General features: G+C 42.1%; 1 protein-coding gene across 1 annotated transcript in view; it reads right to left on the bottom strand.

Annotated features, from left to right (window-relative positions):
• The window catches only part of LOC105387732 (rootletin), a 73,740-nt gene that overhangs the window by 7,749 nt on the left and 38,774 nt on the right, over nucleotides 1-27,217 (bottom strand). The window contains exons 13-30 of the mRNA XM_048621908.1: nucleotides 23,212-23,357; nucleotides 22,126-22,256; nucleotides 20,209-20,405; nucleotides 19,609-19,774; nucleotides 19,014-19,194; nucleotides 14,262-14,431; nucleotides 11,743-11,935; nucleotides 11,150-11,333; nucleotides 10,611-10,786; nucleotides 9,956-10,141; nucleotides 8,572-8,752; nucleotides 7,482-7,647; nucleotides 7,069-7,182; nucleotides 6,446-6,653; nucleotides 2,924-3,033; nucleotides 2,312-2,479; nucleotides 1,444-1,551; nucleotides 1,110-1,289 (exon numbers count right to left, since the gene is read on the bottom strand). Of these exons, the coding sequence (XP_048477865.1) occupies nucleotides 1,110-1,289; nucleotides 1,444-1,551; nucleotides 2,312-2,479; nucleotides 2,924-3,033; nucleotides 6,446-6,653; nucleotides 7,069-7,182; nucleotides 7,482-7,647; nucleotides 8,572-8,752; nucleotides 9,956-10,141; nucleotides 10,611-10,786; nucleotides 11,150-11,333; nucleotides 11,743-11,935; nucleotides 14,262-14,431; nucleotides 19,014-19,194; nucleotides 19,609-19,774; nucleotides 20,209-20,405; nucleotides 22,126-22,256; nucleotides 23,212-23,357 (2,965 nt within the window). The remainder of the gene's footprint in view (nucleotides 1-1,109; nucleotides 1,290-1,443; nucleotides 1,552-2,311; nucleotides 2,480-2,923; nucleotides 3,034-6,445; nucleotides 6,654-7,068; nucleotides 7,183-7,481; nucleotides 7,648-8,571; nucleotides 8,753-9,955; nucleotides 10,142-10,610; nucleotides 10,787-11,149; nucleotides 11,334-11,742; nucleotides 11,936-14,261; nucleotides 14,432-19,013; nucleotides 19,195-19,608; nucleotides 19,775-20,208; nucleotides 20,406-22,125; nucleotides 22,257-23,211; nucleotides 23,358-27,217) is intronic.

The following is a 27,217-nucleotide window of genomic DNA, read 5'->3' as shown; positions in this document are numbered from 1 at the left end:
ACTACGCACCTGCATCTGCCTCGCTCGCTCGCCCTGCAGCTGCCTCGCTCTCTGCAGGTCTCCCTCCAGCGAGGCTCATTGTTCTGCCTCGCTCACACACACTACGCACCTGCATCTGCCTCGCTCGCTCGCCCTGCAGCTGCCTCGCTCTCTGCAGGTCTCCCTCCAGCGAGGCTCGTTGTTCTGCCTCGCTCGCACACACTACGCACCTGCATCTGCCTCGCTCGCTCGCCCTGCAGCTGCCTCGCTCTCTGCAGGTCTCCCTCCAGCGAGGCTCGTTGTTCTGCCTCGCTCACACACACTACGCACCTGCATCTGCCTCGCTCGCTCGCCCTGCAGCTGCCTCGCTCTCTGCAGGTCTCCCTCCAGCGAGGCTCGTTGTTCTGCCTCGCTCACACACACTACGCACCTGCATCTGCCTCGCTCGCTCGCCCTGCAGCTGCCTCGCTCTCTGCAGGTCTCCCTCCAGCGAGGCTCGTTGTTCTGCCTCGCTCACACACACTACGCACCTGCATCTGCCTCGCTCGCTCGCCCTGCAGCTGCCTCGCTCTCTGCAGGTCTCCCTCCAGCGAGGCTCGTTGTTCTGCCTCGCTCACACACACTACGCACCTGCATCTGCCTCGCTCGCTCGCCCTGCAGCTGCCTCGCTCTCTGCAGGTCTCCCTCCAGCGAGGCTCATTGTTCTGCCTCGCTCACACACACTACGCACCTGCATCTGCCTCGCTCGCTCACCCTGCAGCTGCCTCGCTCTCTGCAGGTCTCCCTCCAGCGAGGCTCGTTGTTCTGCCTCGCTCGCACACACTACGCACCTGCATCTGCCTCGCTCGCTCGCCCTGCAGCTGCCTCGCTCTCTGCAGGTCTCCTTCCAGCGAGGCTCGTTGTTCTGCCTCGCTCACACACACTACGCACCTGCATCTGCCTCGCTCGCTCGCCCTGCAGCTGCCTCGCTCTCTGCAGGTCTCCCTCCAGCGAGGCTCGTTGTTCTGCCTCGCTCACACACACTACGCACCTGCATCTGCCTCGCTCGCTCGCCCTGCAGCTGCCTCGCTGTCTGCAGGTCTCCCTCCAGCGAGGCTCGTTGTTCTGCCTCGCTCACACACACTACGCACCTGCATCTGCCTCGCTCGCTCGCCCTGCAGCTGCCTCGCTCTCTGCAGGTCTCCCTCCAGCGAGGCTCTGCGCACGTCGAGGCGCGCGCACCGTTGTTCTGAGCTCTGCAGTGCGGTGCGTAATTCTGTGGCTTCTTGGATCCGCTCGGATAGTTGTATGCGCAGGGATTCCGCTTTGTTCTGAGTGAGGATTAAAATGCCAATGAGAATAAAATATTGAGTGATTGTACTAGAGACAAAGCTAAAAAAAATTTGGTTGTCTTCTAGTGAAGTGTCATTAAAATTTAAATAAGGGTATAACTATCCTAGGCTGTGGTGCATGACACAAACTTACCTCAAATTGCAGTTTCTCCTCAGAAATAGAGGTGAGAGAAGCTTCGAGGCTGGTGACCTTGTCCCTTATAGTGCTGATCTCCACAGACTTCGTTTGGACGGATTCATTCTGAAAAACGTAAATTATACTTATATATTAGTTACTTTACTTTATTAGGGTAAATAAACAGTTACCTACATATCACAGTGTTAAAATTAAATGTAAGGGCCTCTACACACCAAAGCCGCTGACCCGGCGGCATAGCCCGGCGACCTAGTGCCGGCGGGTTAACATAGTACAAAATGAGGCATGATTGTTCAAAATGAGGCCGGCGGGTTGAGCCGGCGGCCCGAGCCGCCGGGTCAGCGGCTTTGGTGTGTAGAGGCCTTAAGTAGTTTAAGTAATTAAAAAAATTGATGAATGTACAACATAGGACAAAATTATTTGTAAAAACGTAGCTTGCTAGAAGATAACGTAAAGTTAAGTAAAATTCCCACTAACACCGTTTTCTTCGTTTTTCGAGCACTACAGGCGTGTGTGAGAAAACAGCAATTTTCATGCTATTCCAGGCATTTGTTGCTTAAATTTCAAATTCAAATTCAAATGGTTTAATCGACGTAAAATTTTACAATTATTTGTCGATAGTCATCTACCACCATTTCACAAAGGCCCCGTCATTGAGAAGGAAAGAAATGGCGAAAGAAACTCCTCGAGCATCTTTTCAACTTTTTCCTTATAATCTATTACAATTTTTACTTATATCTAGTACCTACAATTTTACTTAAGTACCTATATCCATTTCATTTTTTCAATAGCCTTAGCTGAGGTGGACAAGACCACGCGTTTTTGTCGTTATGCTTATTATCTATACAATAAAAAAATATCTTACCAGTGCATTAATCTGAGCATCTTTAGCGGCGACGGCGCTCTGTAGTCGAGCCTTCTCCTCTTGAACGTTTCTAAGACTGGCAGTCACCGACTGTATCTTATTGTCGCCTTTACCCTGCTGCTCTTTGAGTTGCTTTTTGAACTCCGCCAGCTGGGATTTGTAGTCGTCCTGGGGTAATAATGCGACATAAAATATCATGTCAAATATAGTGTGCGCAAGGTTATCTGGATGAAATCGCGTTAAGCTATAAGACCGTAGTTTAATGGTACATGTGTGTTAGATGTACCTAGTTATCTTTTTATAAACACTAGTTTATTTTACTTTTTAAGTTATAATATACATACTTTAAACTATACTTTTTACATAACAATGTCATCTTCAACCGGGCTCAGTGTCTGTAATCGAGCCTATCAACAAATTGAGGTCACATTCTATTGCAGAAAGACATGATTTGATGAGCTGATTTTGCTGTCATATTAAATCTGTCAGAAATTTACATTACCTACATGGTCAATGCGCAATAAGGCGCTTTCTGATTTAACGATACATTTTCATGTGTAAAGCTGCTCACTTCCCCTACATTATTATGGTATAGTATGAATAAGATAATACCTTCTCCCGCTCGATCTGGCACACCTCGTGCATGAGGTTGCGAACCCCCTTCTTGATCAGGTCGGGGTCCACGTCGATTATGTCGTTACGGTCTTCTGAGTGGTCGCGACCTGTGTGAAATTATTATAAAATTTATATACAGGATATTGGAAAAAGGGTAGGTGTACTAAGCCGACACCTACATGTGCAGCATGGTATACCTAAGCCCGAAAATGAAATCAGAATTTCAAAATTCGCGACAAAAAAGGCATTCTCCATAGTAAAAAGTCAGGTGACCAACATAGTTTCTATGGAATGGCGGCCGTTAAATAAGTGGAAGGAGGAAGGCGTATTAACAGATCTACGATTCTAGTGGGATAGCAAGAGACCGTCTGACATTTTCATACTTTATTAATTCGCTTCTTTATTCACGGACGTTATACAAGTACGTTTATATTGCTGAACAAGAATTGAGGCATGCAGATTCGATTCCCTTCCGGCTATGTAATTTATCTTAATTATACAGGGTGTCCCAAAAGTCAACGTCATCCCTTAAAGGGCTGATAGGTCAGCTCATGAGAGGCCAGAATATCACAATATGACCTTAGTAAAAACTCGATAATTTTCGAGATATTGGCACTTTTATAAATTTGCTGAAAATCGACACCTTGGATCAGTTTTTTGCGTGCCGCCGGTACAAAAATCCATATTGTTAGAATTTGTTTGGTGTTGCATCACCCTGTATAGCCCTGCTATTGATCGCAGTCAAAATAAATATTGAGTAATGCTGTATGTTTAAAAAAAACACGGTTTTCAAAGTCATAAAAGGTAATCGTATTTTTTTTAAACCACTTTGACTCTACATACTGTAAAAAAATATACCACGCAAACCTGGCACCTTATTTGAAAAGAATGCTCATTTAATGCAGTTTCCAAAATGGTATGAAACGTTGCTATTGTTTCAATTAACAAAAAAGTTATTGCTATTTTAGTACAAAACGACCTCGATGTAAAATTGTTTGAAGGAAATTTATCTGACTGAATTTATTAAGGGTAAGTCATGTAGGAATAAGTAAAAGTAAAATAGGTGGTGTGGCCGGGAGTGGGAAAAGAGACAACGTTGTCACAGTTAATAAAAAAAAACGCATTTTGAGTATCTTTCTCGAAAAAAGTGGACTATAGCAACTCCACATTCCCCATAAATGTAGCGCATGGTAACGTACATTCCTGAGTAGTGCTAATGTGTGATATTGTACAAGTAAAACGCTTACTACACATGTACATTGAACACCCACAGTATCCAAAAAAGGGACAGATCAGTTTGTCATTAACATTACCTCTAATTACTTGTTATTTATTTTAAAGTTATTGTTAAACAAAACCAAACTCTTAAAATTATGATTATGTCCATTAATGAGTATTATTTTTTGCCGATTATGTACTTAACATAATAATGTGGTGATATAATTTTGAGAAATAAAAATAAAAGTCCATAAATGTTTGTTTTTTTTAAATAAGGTGTAAAAACGCAAAATATGTTTTATAAGAGTTTGGTAAGTTTTTTCTTAGCTATTTTTGCGTCATCTATGTTGCCACGGCTGACCCCACCACCTATTTTACTTTTACTCATTCCAACATGACTTACCCTTAACCTTTCCTATGCCGAACAGCCGCGCACACATGTAACTGCCGTCTGCCGGCGCTTTTTGACAGTAGAGAGCGCCCGCGCGGGAATCACATTTATATGAATATTTGGGCATTATTGTTTGGTACTCAATAATGTATCGATTGTAATTTATTGTCAGATAGCTAATGAAGGTTTTACAATGAATTTTATTGGATATAATAGTTTTATTTGATTTCTACAGGTCATTGATTACAGATTTTTACTTGAAACTGCACCTATCACAGAAAAATACCTCTATTTCAATATAATTTTAGTTTCAATCCAGGTTTTTTTATACTTATTACTTGAAGAGATTATATAGCTATCAACTGATATCAATAAAGTATAAACTCTAGAGGAAATAGATTCATAATTTATATTTTGAAAACTGACTATAATTTGCTTTATTCCAAAAGACTCCATTTTCTGTACATGTGCATGTGTGCGTGTCAAGAGCTTGCTCCAGTGCGCCGTGTGCCAGAGCTGTCCCAAATCAAGGGTGTTCACTTTTGATGAGATAAAACAAGAATGATAATATTTTTATAACGTTTCGTATTTTAGCATACTAAATTATAAAAACTTAAACGTAAGTTACTTACTGAATCATATTTACTTATTTGTTGACCTACTTTCAACAAATATGATACTATAAATATATACATATATAAATACATATATTTATTTATATAAATAGGACAGGTGATCACCCTCTCAGACTCATCTACACATCGATATCATTCTAAAGAGCCTAGACTTCACGTTCTCTAGATCGATGATCCTAAAAAATTAAACACGCTGTATAACAATCTAACGCACTTCGTGTACATACACGAGCGGCGGCCATTTTGTTTGCGTATGTGTGTGTGTGAATTTTGGATGTACCTTGATAAATATTGTTTTTCTCTAATATTTTGGCTATATATTGAATAAACCGATATAAATATGTATTATCAATAAAATTATCTTTATAAATGAAATTAATTATTTATTGATGTTTTTACATAACAGTCTAGAAAACTGTTTACAAAGTTACGCACCCTTCAGGCAATAATCCGGTACAATTTTAGATCGATAAAATCTCGATTTTTTGTATTTTTTTATACTATTGATTTATCACTATACCTTCAAAATTGAATAAATAACAAGAAAACATAGTATTTACTTACCTTTTGACGTTTTTTTCATACGAAATCACTATTTTATTACCGACAGTCACGAGTACAAGGACTTCAAACAATTTTACATCGAGGTCGTTTTGTACTAAAATAGCAATAACTTTTTTGTTAATTGAAACAATAACAACGTTTCATACCATTTTGGAAACTGCATTAAATAAGCAATCTTTTCAAATAAGGTGCCAGGTTTGCGTGGTATATTTTTTTTACAGTATGTAGAGTCAAAGTTGTTTATAAAAAAATACGATTACCTTGTATGACTTTGAAAACCGTGTTTTTTTAAACATACAGCATTACTCGATATTTATTTTGACTGTGATCAATAGCAGGGCTATACAGGGTGATGCAACCAAACAAATTCTAACAATATGGATTTTTGTACCGGCGGCACGCAAAAAACTGATCCAAGGTGTCGATTTTCAGCAAATTTATAAAAGTGTCAATATCTCGAAAATTATCGATTTTTTACTAAGGTCATATTATGATATTCTGGCTTCTCATGAGCTGACCTATCAGCCCTTTAAGGGATGACGTTGACTTTTGGGACACCCTGTATAATTATGACAAGCAACCAACACATAATATAGGGCGTTTGCAACTTTCCAACTGAGTCTTTCATGTCACTAAAGTCTGGCCACTTACAAAAATCCATCAACTTACAAGCAACTTTCTCTTTCCAACCAACACATCTATCCCACTCACCCCTATGCGGACTGTATCTCCTGGCCGGACTGGCCAATCGGCGTCGAGCGGCCGCCTGCACCGACCCGTCGGGGTGGACACCGCAAATGCGACGTAATGTGTGCGCGATAGAGCTCAGTTTCGCTTCCACGTCGCGCTTGCCTGCTTCCAGATGGGCTAAGGAAGCTTCGAGAGCGCGGCAACGGCCTTCGCTCCCGCCGAGACGGGCCTACGAAAGGGAAAGAAAGATAGGATAGAATTGGATGCCGATGGCAAAGTAAACTTTACAAATGAGCGTAATTTTTAAATAACTAGACTATGTTTCACGGGTTTTTCAAACAGAATTTGACAGATTTATAAGGTGCTAGACCTTTGACTTTTTTTTTTGACACAAGGAAAAACGCTGTGTAGAGACTTCTACACAGCGTTTTTCCTTGTGTCAAAGTTTTGTTTTAAGGTTCAATGTAGGGATAGGATGAACTGATATGTCCATAATACTAAATTAATGTGGATGGAATCAGTGCGTTGACTTCAATATTATTACATTCGTCAAAAATACTCTCTCTAATGAAAAAGTTCCACCTTCAATTGACGTTCCATACGTCACTGGAACACTTTCATTGCTCATGAGTGTAAAAACTTACCTTCAACTCCTGTATCTGTTGAGTTGCATCAGCGAGGCACACCTCCAAGTTGTGCTTCAGCTCTTCTAGACGACGCTCCTTCGAGCGACAGTCCTCCATGCGTAGTACCAACTCCTGGAAATTGTACATCGCGGTATGATTTGGTTTCACCATCCAGGCTATATTCTTTGAGTCATCAATAAAATGTATGCGAACCTAAAAATTGTGTATAAATTATCTAGTGTGTGTTTTTCACAACTGGTCCCACACGCACAAGATACTTTATAATGTGTATACCTATCTTGATAAATCTTTGAAACTAGTACCAAGCAGCGGAAAGAGTTAAACCGGTTTAATGCGATTGGCGTTGAAGTGGTGAAGACTCCCGAATGGAGGTCTTCCTAGCGTGTCTAGGGTATAACCTAGTTACTGACCTGGTCCCTAGCACTGCAAGCGTCGCCCAGCTCAGCGGCGCGCTGCCGGGCCGCGGCCAGCTCCCCTCGAGCACAGCCCAGCATGGCCTCCAGCTCGGCCGCGTGACGTCGCGCGGCGCCCGCGTCGGCGGCGCAGCGCTCGCGCTCTTCGCACTCGTTTTGGAGCCTGAGGGTTGGAGAGAGAGGGGTGATATGTGGTTTATTAAAGGCCATGTAAAAATAAAAGGAAAAGTTGTCGATTAGGGATAATGTACAATCAGTAGAAGAGTTGCGCTTGGGTGGCATACATAAATCTTCTGTCGTTTTTCTTCGCATTCGTTTTGGAGCCTGGTGGTGGGAGAGAGAGGGGTGTGATGTGTAGTTTATTAAGGGGTTTGTACAAAACGTTGCGGATTAGGGATAATGTGCAATCAGAGTCGCGAGCATAGGATTCGAAACCTCCGTTTACGTTGCGTATCTTCAATTGTCACTGTCAAAATGTAAGGGAAAGTTAGTTCCAAAAGTGACATTTGTTTTTTTCCATATGTTAGGTGGAATTCCACCAAACGCTAAACGTATTTAGTAGCCTGTCAAACGTCGGTCAGTTAGTATAAAATGTATTTAAAACTTGATTTAAGTACAATTTTAAATACGTTTAGCGTTTGGTAAAAGTGATCCTAAGTACAAAATGTATTTAAAATTTGATTTAAACACGTTTAACGTTTGGTAAAAGTGACCCTTCGTGTAGATTCGAAAATAGTATCGAATCCTATGCTCGCGACACAGCAAAAGAGATGCGCTAGGGTGGCATACATAAAACTTCTGTTTGCAAACATCATATAAGGTGTCATGAAAGAAGAATAAATTGGCAGCGAGTGGCACAAAGATAAGAGAGGATTCGGAGTGCGTTCTTTGTAGAATATCGCAGAAGGCACGGGGTGCAAGACGGGCAATTCAAGACGTGACAAAAGCTTTCCATCGCTTTCATTCACAACGCCTCGAGAGCGATCGCGAAGGATAACTCTTCTCACTTCTATATACGCGTCTTGCTGCCTAGCATAGGCGCTAGGCTAGCACGAGGACCTATCACGTATATAACTTATCTACACACCTGGACTGCAACTCCTTGGCATCATGCTGCGCCTGCTGCAGCGCCGCCCGCTCCCGCTTCAGTTGAGCCTCGACAGTCTTCAGCTCTCTAGTGATGTGTTCGCCGCCGCTTTCAGATTCTTTCAGCTGGTTCTGGAGACGCGTGCGTTCGAGTTCTAGTGAGGTGCGGGTTTCTTCTAGCGCTGTGTGGAATAAAAATGTTTGTAATGAAAATGCACGTTACGGGTAATATTTCGGCAATAGTAAGGCCATTCGTTAGCGGTGTTATCCAGTCTCTTGGTAGGTATTAGAGCATTTTTTTCTACAGCCTCACTGCTTTTCTTCTATACAGCTTCAACATAATCTTGCAAATAATATGGAGGATAATTCTGTGCAAAATTATCTTTAAAACAAATATTTATTAAGATACCTGAATTTAAAGAAAATTATAAACAGATATTAGTGAAATTTTAAACAGAGCCATAAAATTTAAAGCCTTAAAAGTTAGAAGATCTCCTGTATTCAAATTTTCCGCACTCATTTCACAATGTAGCATATACATTGTCTAGCTAGTATAACAGACTAACCTGCAATCTTCTGGAAGGCGTCATCCAGCGCTCTCGCGGTGTCGCGTCTCTCCGCCTCCGCTCTCTTCACGTGCTCTCTCAGCTCGCGGCAACTGCTGCTGTACTTGTCTCTCTCCGCACTACACACTAGTGTCTTCTCCTTCTTCATACCGTTATAGTGACAAATGCTATAGCTAAACTAAGATTTGTAGCCCTGGTGCGAGGAATAGCCAGTGAAATCGCCGTTTGTATTATAAGTTACAGTTTATACCTCTCTTGCTAACGCTCTTTTCGTGAATAGTTGATATCGTTTTATAGTTTTTTTACCAACTCTCGCTTTTTTTTCAATGTCTATGTCTATCCACTATGAGATACTAACCCGCAATGTTCATTTAGTAACTCAACTGTAATGACCTACTTTACACACTAGCTAGTATTTCCACACTATAGCTGCTATAAGAGACTAACCTGCAATCTTCTGGAAGGCGTCATCCAGCGCTCTCGCGGTGTCTCGTCTCTCCGCCTCCGCTCTCTTCACGTGCTCTCTCAGCTCGCGGCAACTGCTGCTGTACTTGTCTCTCTCTACACTGAAGTGTTATTTGACGCACACTACGCTTCTTCTTCTAACCGTGTCAGTGACAAATGCTATAGCTAAACAAGGGTTTGCCACCATAGTGAAAGGATTAGCCAGAGAGATTAGTCGCTAAATGTCTTGGATACGTCGGACGAATACGTAGATACGTAAAATAAACGCCCTTTTCGTTCATTGTTTTATACATTTTGACAAACTTTCCGCACCCATTTCCCAATGTCTATGTCTAGCTATTATTAAATACTAACCTGCAATCTTCTGGAAGGCGTCATCCAGCGCTCTCGCGGTGTCGCGTCTCTCCGCCTCCGCTCTCTTCACGTGCTCTCTCAGCTCGCGGCAACTGCTGTTGTACTTGTCTCTCTCCGCACTGCAGTTGCTCAGTTGACGGCGGACGTCGGTGAGTTCTTTGCGGAGACTGTCGGATTCGTTCTCCACTGGAAAGTTATGGTGTTGGTTGGAATTACAATGAAGAATTGCATTTACAGGGTTCATATGTAAACAGGTAAGTATATAAATTTATTGGATACAATATGTTATGAGACCACGTAAAATTGTATAAAGGGGCCTAAAATAAAAGGCATCACTAGATGACTTTACAGTATTTTTTCACTCACTTTAGTTAGTTTCGAACTTAGGCCAATAACTTCACTTGTCTCTAGGTTCTACATTCTCGACCTTATATCCAACCCTAGACAATATTTAGAAATGCGTTATTAAAAAAACATAAGGTATAGGCTGGGTCTCTAGTAGGGTAACTGTAGGCTACTACCTCAATCAGCTGTGAATAATTTGCTTACTGGGAATGCAGCCCTATACTTATTTCCAGCCAGCAACACACTTCATTCATTGTATTCGAAAGTACGTACAAAAAATAACACAAAAATTCCAAATTCAAAAACTCACATTCCTTCAGTTTCCTGACAGTCTCGTGCAGTTGCGCGAGGGTAGTATCGAACTTGTCTTCAGCCAGTGCTAGTTGAGCTCGGATCTCCGTGCATTCTCTGTTCACGGCCTCCTTCTCGAGATGCAGCTCTTTGATTCGGTTCTCGTACCGAAGACTTTCATCTTCTGCTGCTGCCCTGGTACGTGATAAGAGAAGATTTTTGAGCGATCGAGTTTGTTAAAGTCAGAAAAGTATCCTGCCTCCGAGTATCCTGCGGTACGAATTACTGTGCTTTTTGTAGCTATCTGAGTATGGTTTAAATGTTTACTATATACCTAACATTATGACTGTGTTTTCTGCAGTAGCCCAACAAAGCATTAGGTACTACAGATTATGTAATAACAATATTACTTTTGAATGTATTTTTTGATATTAATTATGAAATACAGCCTACGATTAACTTTTTACAGGATCACCTAGCTTACCTTATTTTCACCTATATTATGGCAACCCACAACTTACGTAATTAAGAGTATTAAATTAGACGTATTATACTCACTTAGCCTCCTCAAGCCTGGCCTTCATATTAGCCAGTTCGTCCTTCAGCTGATTAGCCGTGTTCCTGTCCTGATCAGCCCTGGCCTGCGCGTCGCGACGCATGCGCTCTAGCTTGTTCTGCTCTATGTCTAGAGCTCGGTTGGACTCTTCTAGACGCTCTAGAATGGCTTGGTGCTCTTGGTGGGCTGTGGGTAGGGTGTAATGGTATAAATAGACAGACTGGAGAGAAGAAAAGTGCACTTTGGACATCGGTATCTGGAAGAAGTGTCATAAAATGGTATGAAACCTGTTACTGAATAACGTAACTCTAACGGCTTTTATTCTACGACTGAAGATTTGGAAGCGTATACGGCTCACTTATATGCCTTACTGTTCTACAGTGTAGGGAAAAATGGGAGTTTTTCTTCGTACTGACGATACAGACCGAGCAGCAAAAAGTAAACGCGTTCTTTTATGCCCCTGACCTGATTTTTTTTTTTACTTTTCACTTCTCAAACGGTGTAAAAGCTCGCAACCCGCATGTTGCTTTATAATAACTATACTAATAGTACTAGATGCATATTGCCCTTTACATCTATAGCAATAAAGTCATACCCATAAGCAACGCCTGTTGCTTGTCATTCTCAGCCCTCAACAGCGCCTCATCATGTTGCAATATCATGGCGTCTCGCGCCGCTAGAAGTTTCTTCTCCCGCTCCCTCGCGCCCGCCTCCACGCCTTCCTTCTCGCTCGTCAGTGCGATTATAGTTTGGCTGAGCTTCTGCTCTAGCGCTTGGCGGAGTTGCTCCTGAGGAATAGAATTAATGTTATTTGAGGGTTGATGTTTCACGTCTAAACGGTTATATTGAAGCATCACATAGTTTTCTTTCAGCGCAGAGGCTAATGTTTCTGTTGATTCTATGGTTTATTCCGGATGGATGACGATCTTCGAGTACTCGAGCTCATAGATTGTCAGTAATGGTGGTTTCTATTACCATGGCGCTGAGAGTGTCGCGGAGCTTCTTCTCTATGACTTCTAGGCTATTATACCGACCTCTTACTATAGATTGGCAAGTTGCTTGGCGACCCTCCTTGCGGGGTGAAAGACGCGGAGGGGACGAGGTACCCAAGACGACAGCGGGTAGCGGGAGGGTAGCGGGGAAGGGCAACGCGTGCACTGCATGTCATTGTTACGGCAGTCTCGGCCGCGCAGCCGAGGCGGCCACATGTCTTATATAGTCTGTCATAATTTGAGTGCGACCCACATGAGATCATTGATCCTGAGACCATTAGTCTTAGGATGAGTATTGAGGCCTTTTTAATATTATCATTATATTATTATTAGCTATCTATAATTCGTCAACAAAATAACGTTAAAAACAACAAATCGTATAATGTCTCAATATAGGGGCTTCTTGTAGAACAGCGTACCGGATCAGTCATGCTACGCGGCTAAAGGTTGGTACTGCGCAGTCAGATACGAAAAAGTAAACAACAAAGACGAAGAGTCCATATGACAGTGCGTCAGTTGTCAGTTCTTGTAACTAGGAAAGCAACCAAAATTTATGTGATTTTGGTGCAGTGACAAAGTAATCTGAAGAAATATGGCACCAACTTCAAAAAAGAACAGTTCCTGCTTAGGTATATTTGTACTGTCACATATAATTTGTGTAAACCTTAAATTATTACTTACATTTTAGTGGTTTTTTGAAGTCGGTTTTTTATTTTTTTAAATTATTATTTTATTTTATAGTTTTTAGTTTATTTGCAATAATTTTTAATCAAAAGTAAGATGCAAATGATACCAAAAAGTCCTACTAATCAATACGAATCATTCAAGCCTAAACACGAGGTAGTTGCTATATACCGTTGAGGAGTTCCCTTGACTGCCTTCCGTTTCCATCATCAGATCAGCTCAAGGTCACCATCATATTTTATTGTTATAAGAACTATATTTACGTTCTTAATTTCATTAGAATCGGTTAATATGTGTCCAAAATGGAAATTCATATCCTGTTTTTACCCCTTTACCCACCCTTAGGGGTGAGATAAAATTCTGAAAAAAAATGGGACCACCTGGAAGCTCAACCCAATACAACAAAAAAAGAATTTTCAAAATCGATTCATAAACGGCGGAGTTATCGGTGAACACACACACACACACACACACGCACTCACGCCTTGTACTAATGTACTCCCTTGCGGGGTAGGCAGAGGTGCATTGCTGCACCCACTTTTCGCCAGAGTGTTATGTTAGTCCCAATGTAATAGGGGGCGGGCCTATTGCCATTTAACGGGCACATCCAAGACCCGAGAACAAATATCTGTGTTTAAACAAATATCTGCCCCAGCCGGGAATCGAACCCGGGACCATCGGCTCAGTAGTCAGGGTCACTAACCACTACGCCATTCGGTCGTCTATCTTATCGGTGAACATACATAAAAAAAAATATCCCGACGAATTGAGAACCTCCTCCTTTTTTTGAAGTCGGTTAAAAACGATGATAAAGATGAGGATGACGACGACGATGATTAAGTTCAAACAGAGAGTGAACATGAAAGTGACATGGAAATTGATTTATAAAATAAAACACTTTTACATAAATAAATTCAAATTGGTAGATATTCTGAAGACGTAAACATCAAAATTTTAATGCTGTCAAACTATAAATTTTAAGCTAAATATGACATTTACGGGAACACTCATAGAATAAAATTTTACTTACGTCAGAAATAGTTACAAGCTATCGCGAGATTAATCCGGGCACACTTTTCTACGTGTCTAGCATGTCGTGCTACCTCGCCCCCGCCACTTCTTTCACCCCGCAAGGAGGGTCGCCAAGTAACTTGCCACATTATAACTTCTGCACTCCTAGTACCCGAGCGCAAGAAATAGGGTAATTAAATTTATTCGTTGATATTACCCGTTTTATACCAACCTCTTATTAATTGCTTGACTCCTAGTACGCAGGACAACGATCCTACGGATATTTGCATTCCGAAGACGGGATAATGCATTCCCGCTCTATTCAGACCTCTTACTTACCGATTGATTCCTAGTACCCGCGTGGAAGTATTTGTGTAAGAGTTTCTATGGTTTTAATAACTCTCATAGAAGAACAGAAACGGTATACCTTTTCCTCCTTGAGCTTGGTGATGTTCTCCGCGGAGGAGCGGTTGATGTTGGCGATGAGTTGCTGGTACTCCGCCTCCTTCTTGCCCGACTGCTGCTGCAGGCTGCTGCGGGTGTCGCGGAGCTTCTTCTCTGTGGCTTCCAGGTCGCGGGTCAGGTTGTCTATTTGACCTGTAAGGGAGGTATTGGGATGTGTACCTATGTGTACTAAGAGCAAGTAAATAAATATGACGTAGCTCTTGTTTCACAGTCCACTGACAGGACAGGACCCAAATGCATACCTAGTAGTACGTCCAGTACAGGTTTGATAGTTTGACGGAAACTATAAATGTTTGAGTTATAAAAGTGGCGCCACTAGCGGAAACTATCATTGAACTTTTGACAGATAATGTATGCAGATGAAAGAAGAAAACCTAAACTTTTCTTGTTTTCGTAAACTGCAAAACGCTTAGTAGAGTATCTAGGGCAAAACGCTAATAATTTACGGAAACGTTACACATATACATTTTAATAATAATAATAATAATAATAATAAATTCTTTATTTCAGGATATTTCCCATATAGTTTACAAATTGAAATATACATTAAAAATTAAAATATAAATTAGTATCACATAATACAGTCAAATAATATAAAAAATAAAAATAACTTATAATTATTGCATTTAGGTACACAGAATACCTACGTACTATTTACGGTTAGCGTCCTGCTGCACAGAGCGCCAGTGCGATTGAATAGGACTCGTCACATCATCGCAAATGTTTTTGAGGATTGCGTTACCAGTATTGCGTAGCCGCATCCAGAATGAGGCCACACGAGCCCGAATTATAGCGAAGAAGTCGGGCACCCGCGCCTCAGCGAACATGCTCGACGCGCTACAAAAACGCGGATGTTTGAGGAGGATACGGAACGCGTCATTGTACTGTATCCTCAGCGCACTGTAAGATCTCCTGGTGTAGTTGGTCCACAGGTGACAGGTGTAAAGATTTTGACAGTACGCCCGAAAGAGGGTTATCTTAACGTCTGGCGTGCACCTGTGGAACCGGCGTGCGAGCATGTTGCACCGAGCCGCGAGCGCCCTCCTCTCACGTTCGAGGTCTTCCTCATCTCTGAGGTCCTCCGTAAGCCAGTGGCCAAGGTATTTAAAGCGCTGCACCCTACGCACTGGGGAACCATCCAACCTAACCTCAGGTACCCTCGCCGGACCTCCCAACGCCTTGAAAACCATCATTTCAGTCTTTTTTACATTGTACATCAGTCCATGTTCAACAGCATATTGCTCACAGACTGATACCAACTTTCTGAGGCCATTGATTGACGGGCTGAGAAGCACCATATCGTCTGCATAACTGAGATTATTAACACAAACCCCAGCCACGTGACATCCTATCTTGGTGCTCCTCAGCTCCCCGATCAGATCATTAATATAGACGTTGAAGAGGTCCGGCGAGGTTAACCCCCCTTGACGCACTCCGCATTCTAGTCTGTAGTCACTAGATGTCGAGTCGCCCCACCGTACCGCGTTTGTTTGGTCACCGTACCAATATCTCAACAGACTCACTATCTCCTTCGGGACATCTGAGCTCAGCAATTTGGTCCAGAGAATTTCATAATTAACTAAATCAAACGCCTTGCTCAGGTCCAGGAAGCAGGCGTAAACAGATGTATCCCTTTTTACATAGTAGTTAACTGTGTGCTTTAGACCTAGTATAGCTGAGTCCGTTGAGACACCGGGACGGAAACCAAACTGAGCATCGTCAATCTTTATGTTCCCGGACAGTGCAGGTTGCAGCAAGCGCTCCAATAACTTCCCCACCACAGTACCCAGAGATATGGGTCGATAGTTGCCGGCCGACCCGAGATCACCAGTTTTGTTTTTCGGTACTGGAACAACTATGGTCTTCGTCATTGCAGCTGGTAGGTAGCTATACCGCATACACATATTAAATAATACACACAGCTTTTTCGAAAGCTCCGATCCCGCACAGACTAGATGCTCCACACCTAGGCCGTCGTGCCCCGGAGACTTACCTCTCTTCATACGTGCTATCGCCTTCGCGACATCAGATGCGTATATTGCATACATTGTTCTACCGGAACACGCGCCTCAACCCCCTTGTGGCAGCTAGCCTGCACGGGACGTGGGTCTACCTTGAACCGGCCAGCAAACATAGACGCAACATCCCCAGGATTCTGCAGCCCCTCCACTGAAACTGGCAAGGAATTTTGATACTGTAGCTTTTTAGTGGCGTTCCAGAATTTTGAGAAGTTTTTCTCATTGCGGTGTGTAGCTAGGATATCCATTTTTATTCTGTCTTCATTATTCTGGCACCATTTTAGCTTGTTTTTAAAATTAGCCCGACTAGAACGCATGTCGCTAAATAGAACACCGCCTGAAGGTTTGCCAGCCGCCACCCAACACTGGTAACGCAACCTAGCCTCCCGATGACTATCCTTGACGTGACGATTCCAGCCTAAGATCTGTTTTTTCTTTCTATGTGCAACAGGATTGAGACGCTTACTTACAATAGAAGCAGTTTGCATAATATTTATAATTTTTCCATACATTTTGTCAATTAAATCTAAGTGCATATTTATATTCTTGCAACAATCATTCACACAATCTTTGCAAGTTTCATCTAACACACACATTTTGGTCAAGTTCTCCTTACAGTAATTATAATACATATTGGCTTCATTAGAATCACGATTGCCCCAAACAACATCATTACTTCGACAGAAACCATTGCTCACCTCCGCCGATAGATAACAAATATCACAGATAACGCATAACGGTAGATGGTCGGACCACATGACGTCATACATAACATACGCAGACGTCACAGATTTCCAGGCAGCCTTGGTTGTAATACAGTGATCAAGCCACCGGCGGGATCCGTTTGCCTCACTTATAAAAGTGTAGGTATCGGACTCTTTACCCAGGATGTTCATATCTACACATTCCCAGTGTTGTTCCGTGCTGAAACTAGATAGCTCTGCGCCAAAACTCGCACTAGGGTGTGCATTATAGTCACCCATAACATAAGCACTTGCAATACCCGAATCCTCTATTATAGCATTAATCTTGCCTAAGCAATCTGTGAAGTCTTGCCTATTTTCCACGCTGTCAGTGGGCATATATACCGAAAATACGAGAAAGGAACGGAAACCATCACTTATGCTGATAGCTGCAATCCTGTCACTAGCGCAGTCCACAACAGAAACCTTAGGGAATTTTGACTTACGCCACAGTAAGGCCAATCCACCATACGGCCGTCCTCGCAGTATACCTAACGACGTGTCCACAGATGATTTCGCTGTACAGCTAAAATCATTGTCAATTTCATTCACGAAATTAAGTTCGTGAGGTAACAACCACGTTTCTTGCAACGCTATTATGTCAAAATTACGGCATAGGTCTCTCACATGGTGGACTGACCTTTTGACAGACTTACAGTTAAATGTAACCATAGTAATTTTAGTTTTAGATGTACTATCCATTATAGTTAAGATTTAACAACATTCATGATTCGCTCACGGAACCGTCTGTATTTAATACCAGGCGGCCAAAAGTCACTGGCTAAAAATGTGTCTAATTTATCCTGTAAAATGGTTACCTTGAATGAGTTAAAGTTGGACTCATGATTTTGTTTGAGTAATTCTACATTAATACAATGCTCATTCATGTCAGAAATATGCTCCTTTATATCTTCCGTAGTCGTTATTTTCTTCAGTCGGGATATGTAAATAGCAGCGGTTGTTTCAATAACTTGAAGTTTGCTAGGTTTTATCGCCGATCCGGTCATGTTGTTGATGCGCCTACGTTTTTTCCTCTGAACAATAGTAAAACTATCATCAAGCTTTACGGCACTCGACTGAGGGTTGATTTTCGCTAATTGTTGAGTCGCTGACGCTTGAGATAGCGACGTCACTGCAATGTCTCGATACGATAGTCTCCGAACCGGTTCTGAACTAGACCGGCCGCTGTGCACAGGCGAGCTCCCGTTACCGCTTTGCATGTTATCAATCTTATCAGCGATTTTCGTTACGTTAACTTTATTTAGGCATGCTTATGATGTACAGCTTTTCGTTTCTAGTTTAGAAACTGACTGACTGAGACGAGTTAAGTCTGTGTTCATCTTAGCCTCGAACCCAATAAATTCAGATTTCGATACAGTCTCATTACGAATATTTTGCAAGTCGTTTTTCATACAGATAAGGTCCTTCATGAAACGGGTGACATCTATGTGGTCAAAGGTGACAGGCGGAAGCTTGTTCAGGTCTTGGGCCACATAAATCGGTTGTAGTTCTGGGGCGATTTCTCTGAAGATCTTGATAACATCTTTTATGTTTTTCTTCCGTTTATCGTCACCTTTCCGTAGGATACATCTGCCACAGTTAGGCAAACTCTCGTACAATTGGTTTTTGCTGTCCTCCACCACACTGTCGGTAAAGTGAGTTGCGCAAATTTGTACTAAACTTACATCGTCAAGCACGTCAACTTTGTTTTGCACAAAGGTCAAAAATTCGTTGATTATAATACTTCTACCAGCCATTATAAGCACTCAAAAGCTTTATTCATTAATTGACGACATTTGTGTCACGTTTACTATTATTTATTACGCACGAAACGCGGTGCAAACGTCTTGCCGATGCGGGGGCAAGCGGAGACTTAATATAGGATGGCGAACAGATGTTTGCGTAAAAACGCGCATTTCCGCAAGAACCATAATTCCAAGATGGCGGCCTTACCCTTGCTCAACACGGCCTGCGCATGCGTCTCTTTCTGCAGCTTCTTGCGCGCCGCATCAGCCTCCTCCAATAGCGTGCAAGTGTCGAATAGCGTCGCTTCCAGTGCATCCTTCTCACTGCGCAATGCGGCTAGTTGTTCCGCTAGGTGTTGCTTGTCTTTGTCTAGCGTGTCTATTAGGATCTGGTGGGAGAGAGACGGGTGATTTAAGTACATTATGCAAGGCATACTTTGAAAAATATAGCTTGAGTCATATGACGTTTGATTGACAGATGCCTGGTAAATGAAATTAGTTTTCCCTTGAAAACAAACAAATGTGAAATGAAGGTATGGATTTCACAGCTCATAACGCTCATGCTATATTTTACAAAGTGTAGGTATTGTAAATAGGAAAGGTTTTAAACCTTTATTTCCAACCCATTGTGGAAAGTAAAATGTTGGGACTGCCCATACTAAAATGTCACTTGACCAACCATTTTTGTAGGTATGGAGATTAGGTGGTATTTGAAGTGGGATCTCACTTACATAGAACTTCATATTATTTATTTCAATAACAAAGACAGGTAGAATCAAGGTATTTTTTTACTATTTCTATACCTGTTTCTCCTCCCCATCCTTCACATGATCCTCCAAGGCTCTATTCAGCCGGCCTATGGTCTCGTTAGCCTGCTCCAATCTCTGTTGCAAGCGCATTATCTCTTCATTGAGTGTATCCTTCTTACGAGCCATGGCTGTGAGCTGGGAGGTTAGCTCGCCGCGGTCTCTGGAATATGTAATGAAATTAAATATGTTTAATTTTCTTGTAAAATTACATCAATCGCCAACGACAAGCTAGAGTCTTTTTTTCAAGGGAGTTTATTACTTGTTAGAGTTTGTTTTTTATAGACGCTGAAAGTTTGAAGGATATACGGTTATGTAACCGACAAAGGGCAAGCGAAGAGGCTGTGGGTCGGACCCCATATAATTATACTAACAACCGATGACTGCTTGGGTAAACTATGCAGTTCTGGAGTGAGACCACGAAGTGGCAAGCGTGGGACCCCCTAGCCTGATTCACCGACCTTAGACGAGTAGCCTAGTGACTAGATGAGGGCAAAGTCTTGCGGTACTTTTAGGGAGAGACCTAAGTCCATCAGTAGGCAATTACGGTCTGAATTGATGATGATAATGACTGAATTTATGATGATTATTACTCACCTGACAACCTGTCGCAACTCCATCTCGAGTTTCTCCCTATCCGCGTCCATAAACTTGATCTTCTCATGCAGAGACGCCTTGTCGGCCTCCAAGTCCATCCGATGTTGCTCAGCCGACACTATCTCTTTGCGAAGAGAGTTGAGATCGCCCAACTGGTCGGACGACTGGTTGCTGATCGACGATTTCTCTTCTTCTAGCTGTTGGTGGTTTTGTTGAGTTTATTAATATGAATATTTCATTGGGTACAATTTTAATCATCACCAAAAAAAATAATTGTACGCTAATACATTGCACCAAAAAAAATAATTAAAACCAACTCCAAAATCGAAAACCAAAAAAAAACATTTACGTTCCAAAATAAATAAACACGCCTCCAAATAATTGCAAGTTTACAATAGATAATCTTTTTAGTCACCAAAACGGATAAATCATCACCAAATCATGTTTCCTATAATATTGTAGAAATGTTGGCACTATTTACATACCATAAAAATTATATGAACATCATTAAAAATTATTTCAAACCAAATAAGGTATGTTGCCGTCCCCGTCCCGTCCCGTCCCGTCCCCAAGGTCCCCAAGGTGCCCAAGGTGCCAAAGGTGCCCCAGGTGTCCAAAGTGCCCAAAGTGCCCAAGGTGCCCTAGGTGCCCTATGTGCCCAAGGTGACCAAGGTCCCCTAGGTGCATTAGGTGCCCTAGGTGCCCAATTTGCCCTAGGTGCCTTAGGTGCCCAAGGTCCCCGTCCCCGTCCCCATCCTTATCTAAATTCGCATCCCTATCCCCACCCTCATTTGAAGATATACGAGTAGTAGGTACCTACTACCTACTAATTATTTAATTATAAAAGTATTTTAACAAGTAACTTTGGTTTAGGGTACAATTATTATTTTTTTTGGCTTCGCAGGGTTAATAAAATGATACTCATAAAATAAAAGATTGGTTACATTTACTTAGAGACAATATAACTTATCTGGTTTGAAATAAATTTTAATGGTGTTGATATAGTTTTATGGCATACAGTAAAAAAATAATTGGTTCATTTCTGCAATATTATAGCACACATGATTTGGTGACGATTTATCCGTTTTGGCGGAGATTTCGAATTTATTGGAGGCAGAATTGAATATTTTTTGGTGGAGGTTTAAATACAAGCCTATTTCATTGGTTTGGACCTAAAATAATTTTATTGGAATAAAGTCACTAAACTACACAGTGATTTCCAAAAGTGGTGAGTAATTGTGCAACTCCACAGGGTGTTGCAAAAAGGGTATATTAAGCTGAATACCTCTCGTATATCTCTTTTATGCAACAGAAATTCATTTCGTAAAACCCGGTCCGCCAGCGCCTGCAGGTCATCTGTAGTGTACACTGTAACATACCCGTTTGTTCTCGTCCAGCAGTGTCCTCTGTAGTGTACACTGTAACATACCCGTTTGTTCTCGTCCAGAAGTGTCCTCTGTACTGTACACTGTAACATACCCGTTTGTTCTCGTCCAGCAGTGTCCTCTGTAGTGTACACTGTAATATACCCGTTTGTTCTCGTCCAGCAGTGTACACTGTAACATACCCGTTTGTTCTCGTCCAGCAGTGTCCTCTGTAGTGTACACTGTAACATACCTGTTTGTTCTCGTCCAGCAGTGTCCTCTGTACTGTACACTGTAATATACCCGTTTGTTCTCGTCCAGCAGTGTCCTCTGTAGTGTACACTGTAATATACCCGTTTGTTCTCGTCCAGCAGTGTCGTCTGTAGTGTACACTGTAACATACCCGTTTGTTCTCGTCCAGCAGTGTCCTCTGTAGTGTACACTGTAACATACCCGTTTGTTCTCGTCCAGCAGTGACCTCTGTAGTGTACACTGTAACATACCCGTTTGTTCTCGTCCAGCAGTGTCCTCTGTAGTGTACACTGTAACATACCCGTTTGTTCTCGTCCAGCAGTGTCCTCTGCTCGTCCTCCAGGGTCCTCAGCGCGGCCTGCAGCCGGTCAGCCAAAGCTTGCAGCTCGGTCCGCTCAGCTAACACGCGTTCTAGCTCCGATTGCAGCTCGTCTGGGGAATTAAACTGTAGCTGTGATAATTCTATAGGGTTGTGGTGGCGTAACGGATAGATATAAAACCAGTGCCCATTCGCCTCTGCGACCTAATAGATCTATTGTGAGTCCCCATGCCGAGTCAAATCTCACTCTTCAGGTGCAGGTCTTTTATAAACCTGACGATCTTACCGGTAAGGAGGGGGCTAATTTGTAGCAGCCCAAGATTCTGTTTTTCGTGTCTTAGCTCTCATTCGTTAGGCCTTCGAATCCAGAAATGTATCAAACATTCTTTAGAAGTAAGGGTTCTTTCTACCACGGTGAAGGAAAACATCGTGAGTAAATCTGCACATCTAGATTCTAGATGCACAAACAACACAATACGCACTGTTGTGTGTCACGGCCTGGTGGCGGAGCGATGGTTGCTCCTCTTGTCCAGTAAACAACACAATACGCACTGTTGTGTGTTTGTGCCTGGTGTCTCTATGTTGCTCAAGGAGGCCCCGGCATAGCGCACACTTACTAGCGAGCTGCAGAGCCGGGATGATTGTTCTTCCCCAGTCAGGCTAGCAACATTAATAGTCTATGGTTATTACTTATCTATGTTTTATATAATTGTCTATGGACAATTTCCTCTTCTGTTACGGATCAATCCACAATTCCGGTTTTAATTACTTTCTCGAGCTACAATAGCAGCCCTAGGGCCTTTAAAACATTCACATACAGTCCGCTACGCTCCACCAGTATAGTGCCACAAACTTACCTGTTCCGGTGAGAGCTCACGTAAATGTCTAATATTTCTTGATTCTATAAGATTGTGAGTTAGCCTGTAGTGGTAATTCACCCTTGCGGTTTTAATGAACCCATCTAATCTATATGACTGTATAATTCATTGGTAAGTTATGAGATATGGATCAATTTAGTTCGCTCTCACCGGAACAGATAAGTTTGTCGCACTATAAACAAATACGCACTGTTGTGTGTCACGGCCTGGTGTCGGAGCGCGGCGGCCTCGTCCCGCTGTTGCTCGAGCAGGTCCCGGCACAGCGAACTCGCGTGCAGCTCGGACCGCACGCGGGCTAGCGAGCTGCGGAGTTGCGATGATTGCTCCTCTTCCGCCCTGGAAGTGGAAAAATTACAGTTTAGATATACAGGGTGTTAACTTGATTGCGTTGGAGCGGGAAATGGTAGATACAGCTGATGATACTGAACACGATAAGACATTAAAAAACGTATTTTATTTGCTTTAAGCTGACCAACATAAAACAGTTTTATTTAGTTCATTTTAAAATTTCATAGTCACCCTATTCATGTTTAGGTACGTTTGACAGAATGACCATGAACTTGAAAGCCAAGGTCAATGCCAAAAAAATCAAAGCCAAGGTCAATAAAAAAGTATGCGTGCATCAGCACCACACTTGGAGCCACATCGTCAAGGTACCTACCGAGATTTTGGGTACTCAAAGTACCCAATCCATTGTAGACATTTCATTTTACTCCATAAGTATCACTTTATTGATACACAATAATTATCTTTTATGAATACAGAACAGTTTCATTTTATGCTTCATAACATAGGTCACACGTATTCACAGCACAGCACAACATAAAACGAGATGAGGAACAAGGCTTGGTAATCAAAAGATAGAATTGTAGGTACCTTTTCCCTTTTAGGTAATAATTGTAAAAAATGATTGTAAACAAGTAAACAACAATGACTGACTGACAGACTAGATCCACAGAGAAGGTAATGACTATCATAAATACTCGATGGTTATGATACGCGAGATTGTTATTATTCTACTGGTATTCAAAGTGAGGCCATACTTATTATGAGGATTTCCGTACTATTCGTCATCAAAGACGTCTCAATCGCAAGTACACAACACAAATCGAGATGAGCGAGTGTAAGTAAACCAATTCGTCATTGAAGTAGACCTTGTTATCATCCTGTTATGCATTGTGGTCTTTTATCTTTAGCTGCGTACAGACCGGCCAAACGAACGCCAACGAACGGGTTTTGTTGACCTTCGTTGCTCAATCTGCCCCTGTATTATGTATGATAAATGTCCATCGGTGGGCGTTCGTTAGGCCGGTCTGTACGCATCTTTAGGTAATAAAAGAAAAATAAAACGTGGTGAGTATCAAGGGTGAATACTAAACGCTTACCTTATTCTGAGTAAAAAGGTTTAATTATTGTTCTGAGCTCCTAAAAAGTCATAAATTATATTCTGTACGATCTATGAAACTTTATGCACATCAGCTGTTTAATTGTTGATTAGTATGTCATTAATCACCATGAATAATTTCAATTTTATTTAATAATTGTTATTACCTACTGTGTAATTAATTACAATCATAGTTACATCAAATAAATTATGAAAAGTGAAGTTGATAACAAATTTACAGTGTGTGTTCTTTTGCAATCGAATGTCTCATTGGTTATGTGTTTGTGTAGGGTGACCATGTTTTTGATTAAGGTAAAACTTTCCACTTTACTTTAGACTTTAAACATAAATATTCGAGATTCTGATGTTTTTTTTCTTAGAAACGTGCTTGGTTAGACTAATACTAACCCCCATTTCCCGCTCAAACGCATTCTAGTTAACACCCTGTATAGAATACTAACTGTTCCCGCGAGCTTCGCTTCGCCTCAAAAAAGTTTTCCCGTGGGAATTCCGGGATAAAAAGTACCCTATGTTCTTTCTCAGGGTCTAGACCATATGTATACCAAATTTCATTCAAATCCGTTCTGTAGTTTTGACGTTAAAGAGTAACAGACAGACACAGTTAATTTCGCATTTAAGTGTATTACTTAGGATTCTAATATTATTTATTTGGGTGTCCGAGCTACGCTCGACCCACTTGTGAGATTACACCTTGGATTTTGACATGTGACAACACCATTTCCTACCTCTATTCCCCCCTCCCGCGCGCCCCGCGCCACTCCCCCTGGCGCGCGCGCGGGCGCCATATTGCGCCGGGCGTATTCGCTTGTCAGTACGTCTTGGATTATTGACGTGACTTCACGCAAAAACAGTAAAGTAGAAATAATTTTTCGATATTACTTCTGTTTTTATAAAAAGTGAAACATCAGTAAAACTGGACCTCTGTGTTATTAACGGTAAGTACTTAAAGTTTGTTGAAACATGCGTTTTCTTACATAGTGATTGCTCGCTTTTCACGACAAACTCACTGCTTTTCTAATGTGAACACCGTGATTGCCCGCTCTTCGGACGGCAAACTCACACTGTATCACTATTTTGGCTATGATCAAAAGTTTAATCACTCAAAAGCTGCGTTCATGCCGCGCAGACGACATTGTCGGCTGGGCGAACAGACGACGTCGCCTGCGTCGACGCCTTCGAACCAAGTAGCATACAGCACACATACCTAATGTCGCCTACACAAACGACGCATACCTAATGTCGTCTGCACACACGTCGCATATACCTAATGTCGTCTGCACACACGTCGCATATACCTAATGTCGTCTGCACAGACGACACCCACAATTTTTTTTTTTTTTTTTGAAAGCCGCATACTAACCGGCATATAAGTGCATCTTGCACACAGTGAATCTTTGCTTTCCGCGTGCTAACCGGAACATAAAGAACGCCTCATGATCTTTCCAGATGGCGTGTACAACAACTATGGGAGCCCTGGCCGACTGGCAGCCACCAGATAAGGAAGCAGTTTTCTTCGGCAATATTATTCGCATCATGGACGAGTATTATCCCAGCGACTGGCGGAATTGGATAGTAAATGTCACAACATATGAAGACCTTTTTGGAGAAAAAATTTCTTCAGACCTAGAATGCAGGCTAAGATTTGCAATACCAACTGTTGCATTGGCACTAGCTTATAGCACAAATCCAACCCTGAGTGAGCGGCGCTATCGGAGCATTAAAAGAATCCTCATATCTTGGCCTTTGGGCCGTGCACTCATCTACGCTCCTTTGAGTATTACTGCAAAAATACACCCCGCCGAGGCCTACAGCAGATTCGACAACACCGTGTATGAATTAAAGAAGCATCTGATTTCAAGACAGGAAGCTACAAAAAATTTGAACCCTTCATCTGCTGAAAATGATGAAACTGAAGATAGAGCCTCTTCTTCAAACAGCACTTTAAAACGATCTCATAGCCCAGACCCGCCTGTTAATGCCAAGGAACCAAAAATGAGTGATTACATTGCACAACAAAATAAAATGTTCGAAAAATTATGTGACATGATCCAATGCACAAACCAAAATATCATGTTAATGAACAGTAAGCAAGACCCGTCGAATAATAGCTCACAGGGCATGGATAGTGAAAGTTTGTCCGAACAGGACGCTCAGGACGAACAGGAGTGGGTTGCGCCAGCCGTTGCGGATGAACCGCAAAGTGACGAAGAATTTGAAGACTTCACTCCTGGAACCAAGGAATCAGAAGCAAAAATCACAAAAGCTAATGATGTTCTTGCCAAGCAAGGAATACACTGTCAAAGATTCAATTCTGACGGATGGCAAAACATTCGCTATGCCGAGGTACAGAAGTTATTCCAAGCCTCACCCGCTTTCACATCTCTGAAAGTTAACAGCAACCTGGCTACAGTAACACCAAATTGGCATATGGTGACGCTGCTCGAGAAAATGGACTCCTGCCTAGGTGCAATAACTCATGGCTTACTGCAAGAAAGACAGTTATTCCAAGAAGCCTACCTGAAAGCACCCTCGGAAGTTAAGTCATACATCAGCAGCAACTTAATAAAGGCGGATACACCATATCGTAAAACTTCTGATGCCCTATTGCAATACACATGTGGCAAACGAGCTGAAACAATACAACAAAGAAGAAGCATTTATAAAACAACAAACAAAACTCTAAATGAATTGCTTCACGGTATCCCCCCTTCGGATACCCACCTATTCAGCGAACCGAACTTATCAGATTTTGTAAAAGAACAAGGAGGAATAGTGAAGCTTTTTCCCGGCA

This window comes from Plutella xylostella, chromosome 6 (genome assembly GCF_932276165.1).
Source record: "Plutella xylostella chromosome 6, ilPluXylo3.1, whole genome shotgun sequence".
Taxonomy (NCBI): Eukaryota; Metazoa; Arthropoda; class Insecta; order Lepidoptera; family Plutellidae; genus Plutella; species Plutella xylostella.
The sequence above is the reverse complement of the archived record's forward strand: the minus strand, read 5'-3'. Positions and strand labels throughout refer to the sequence as shown.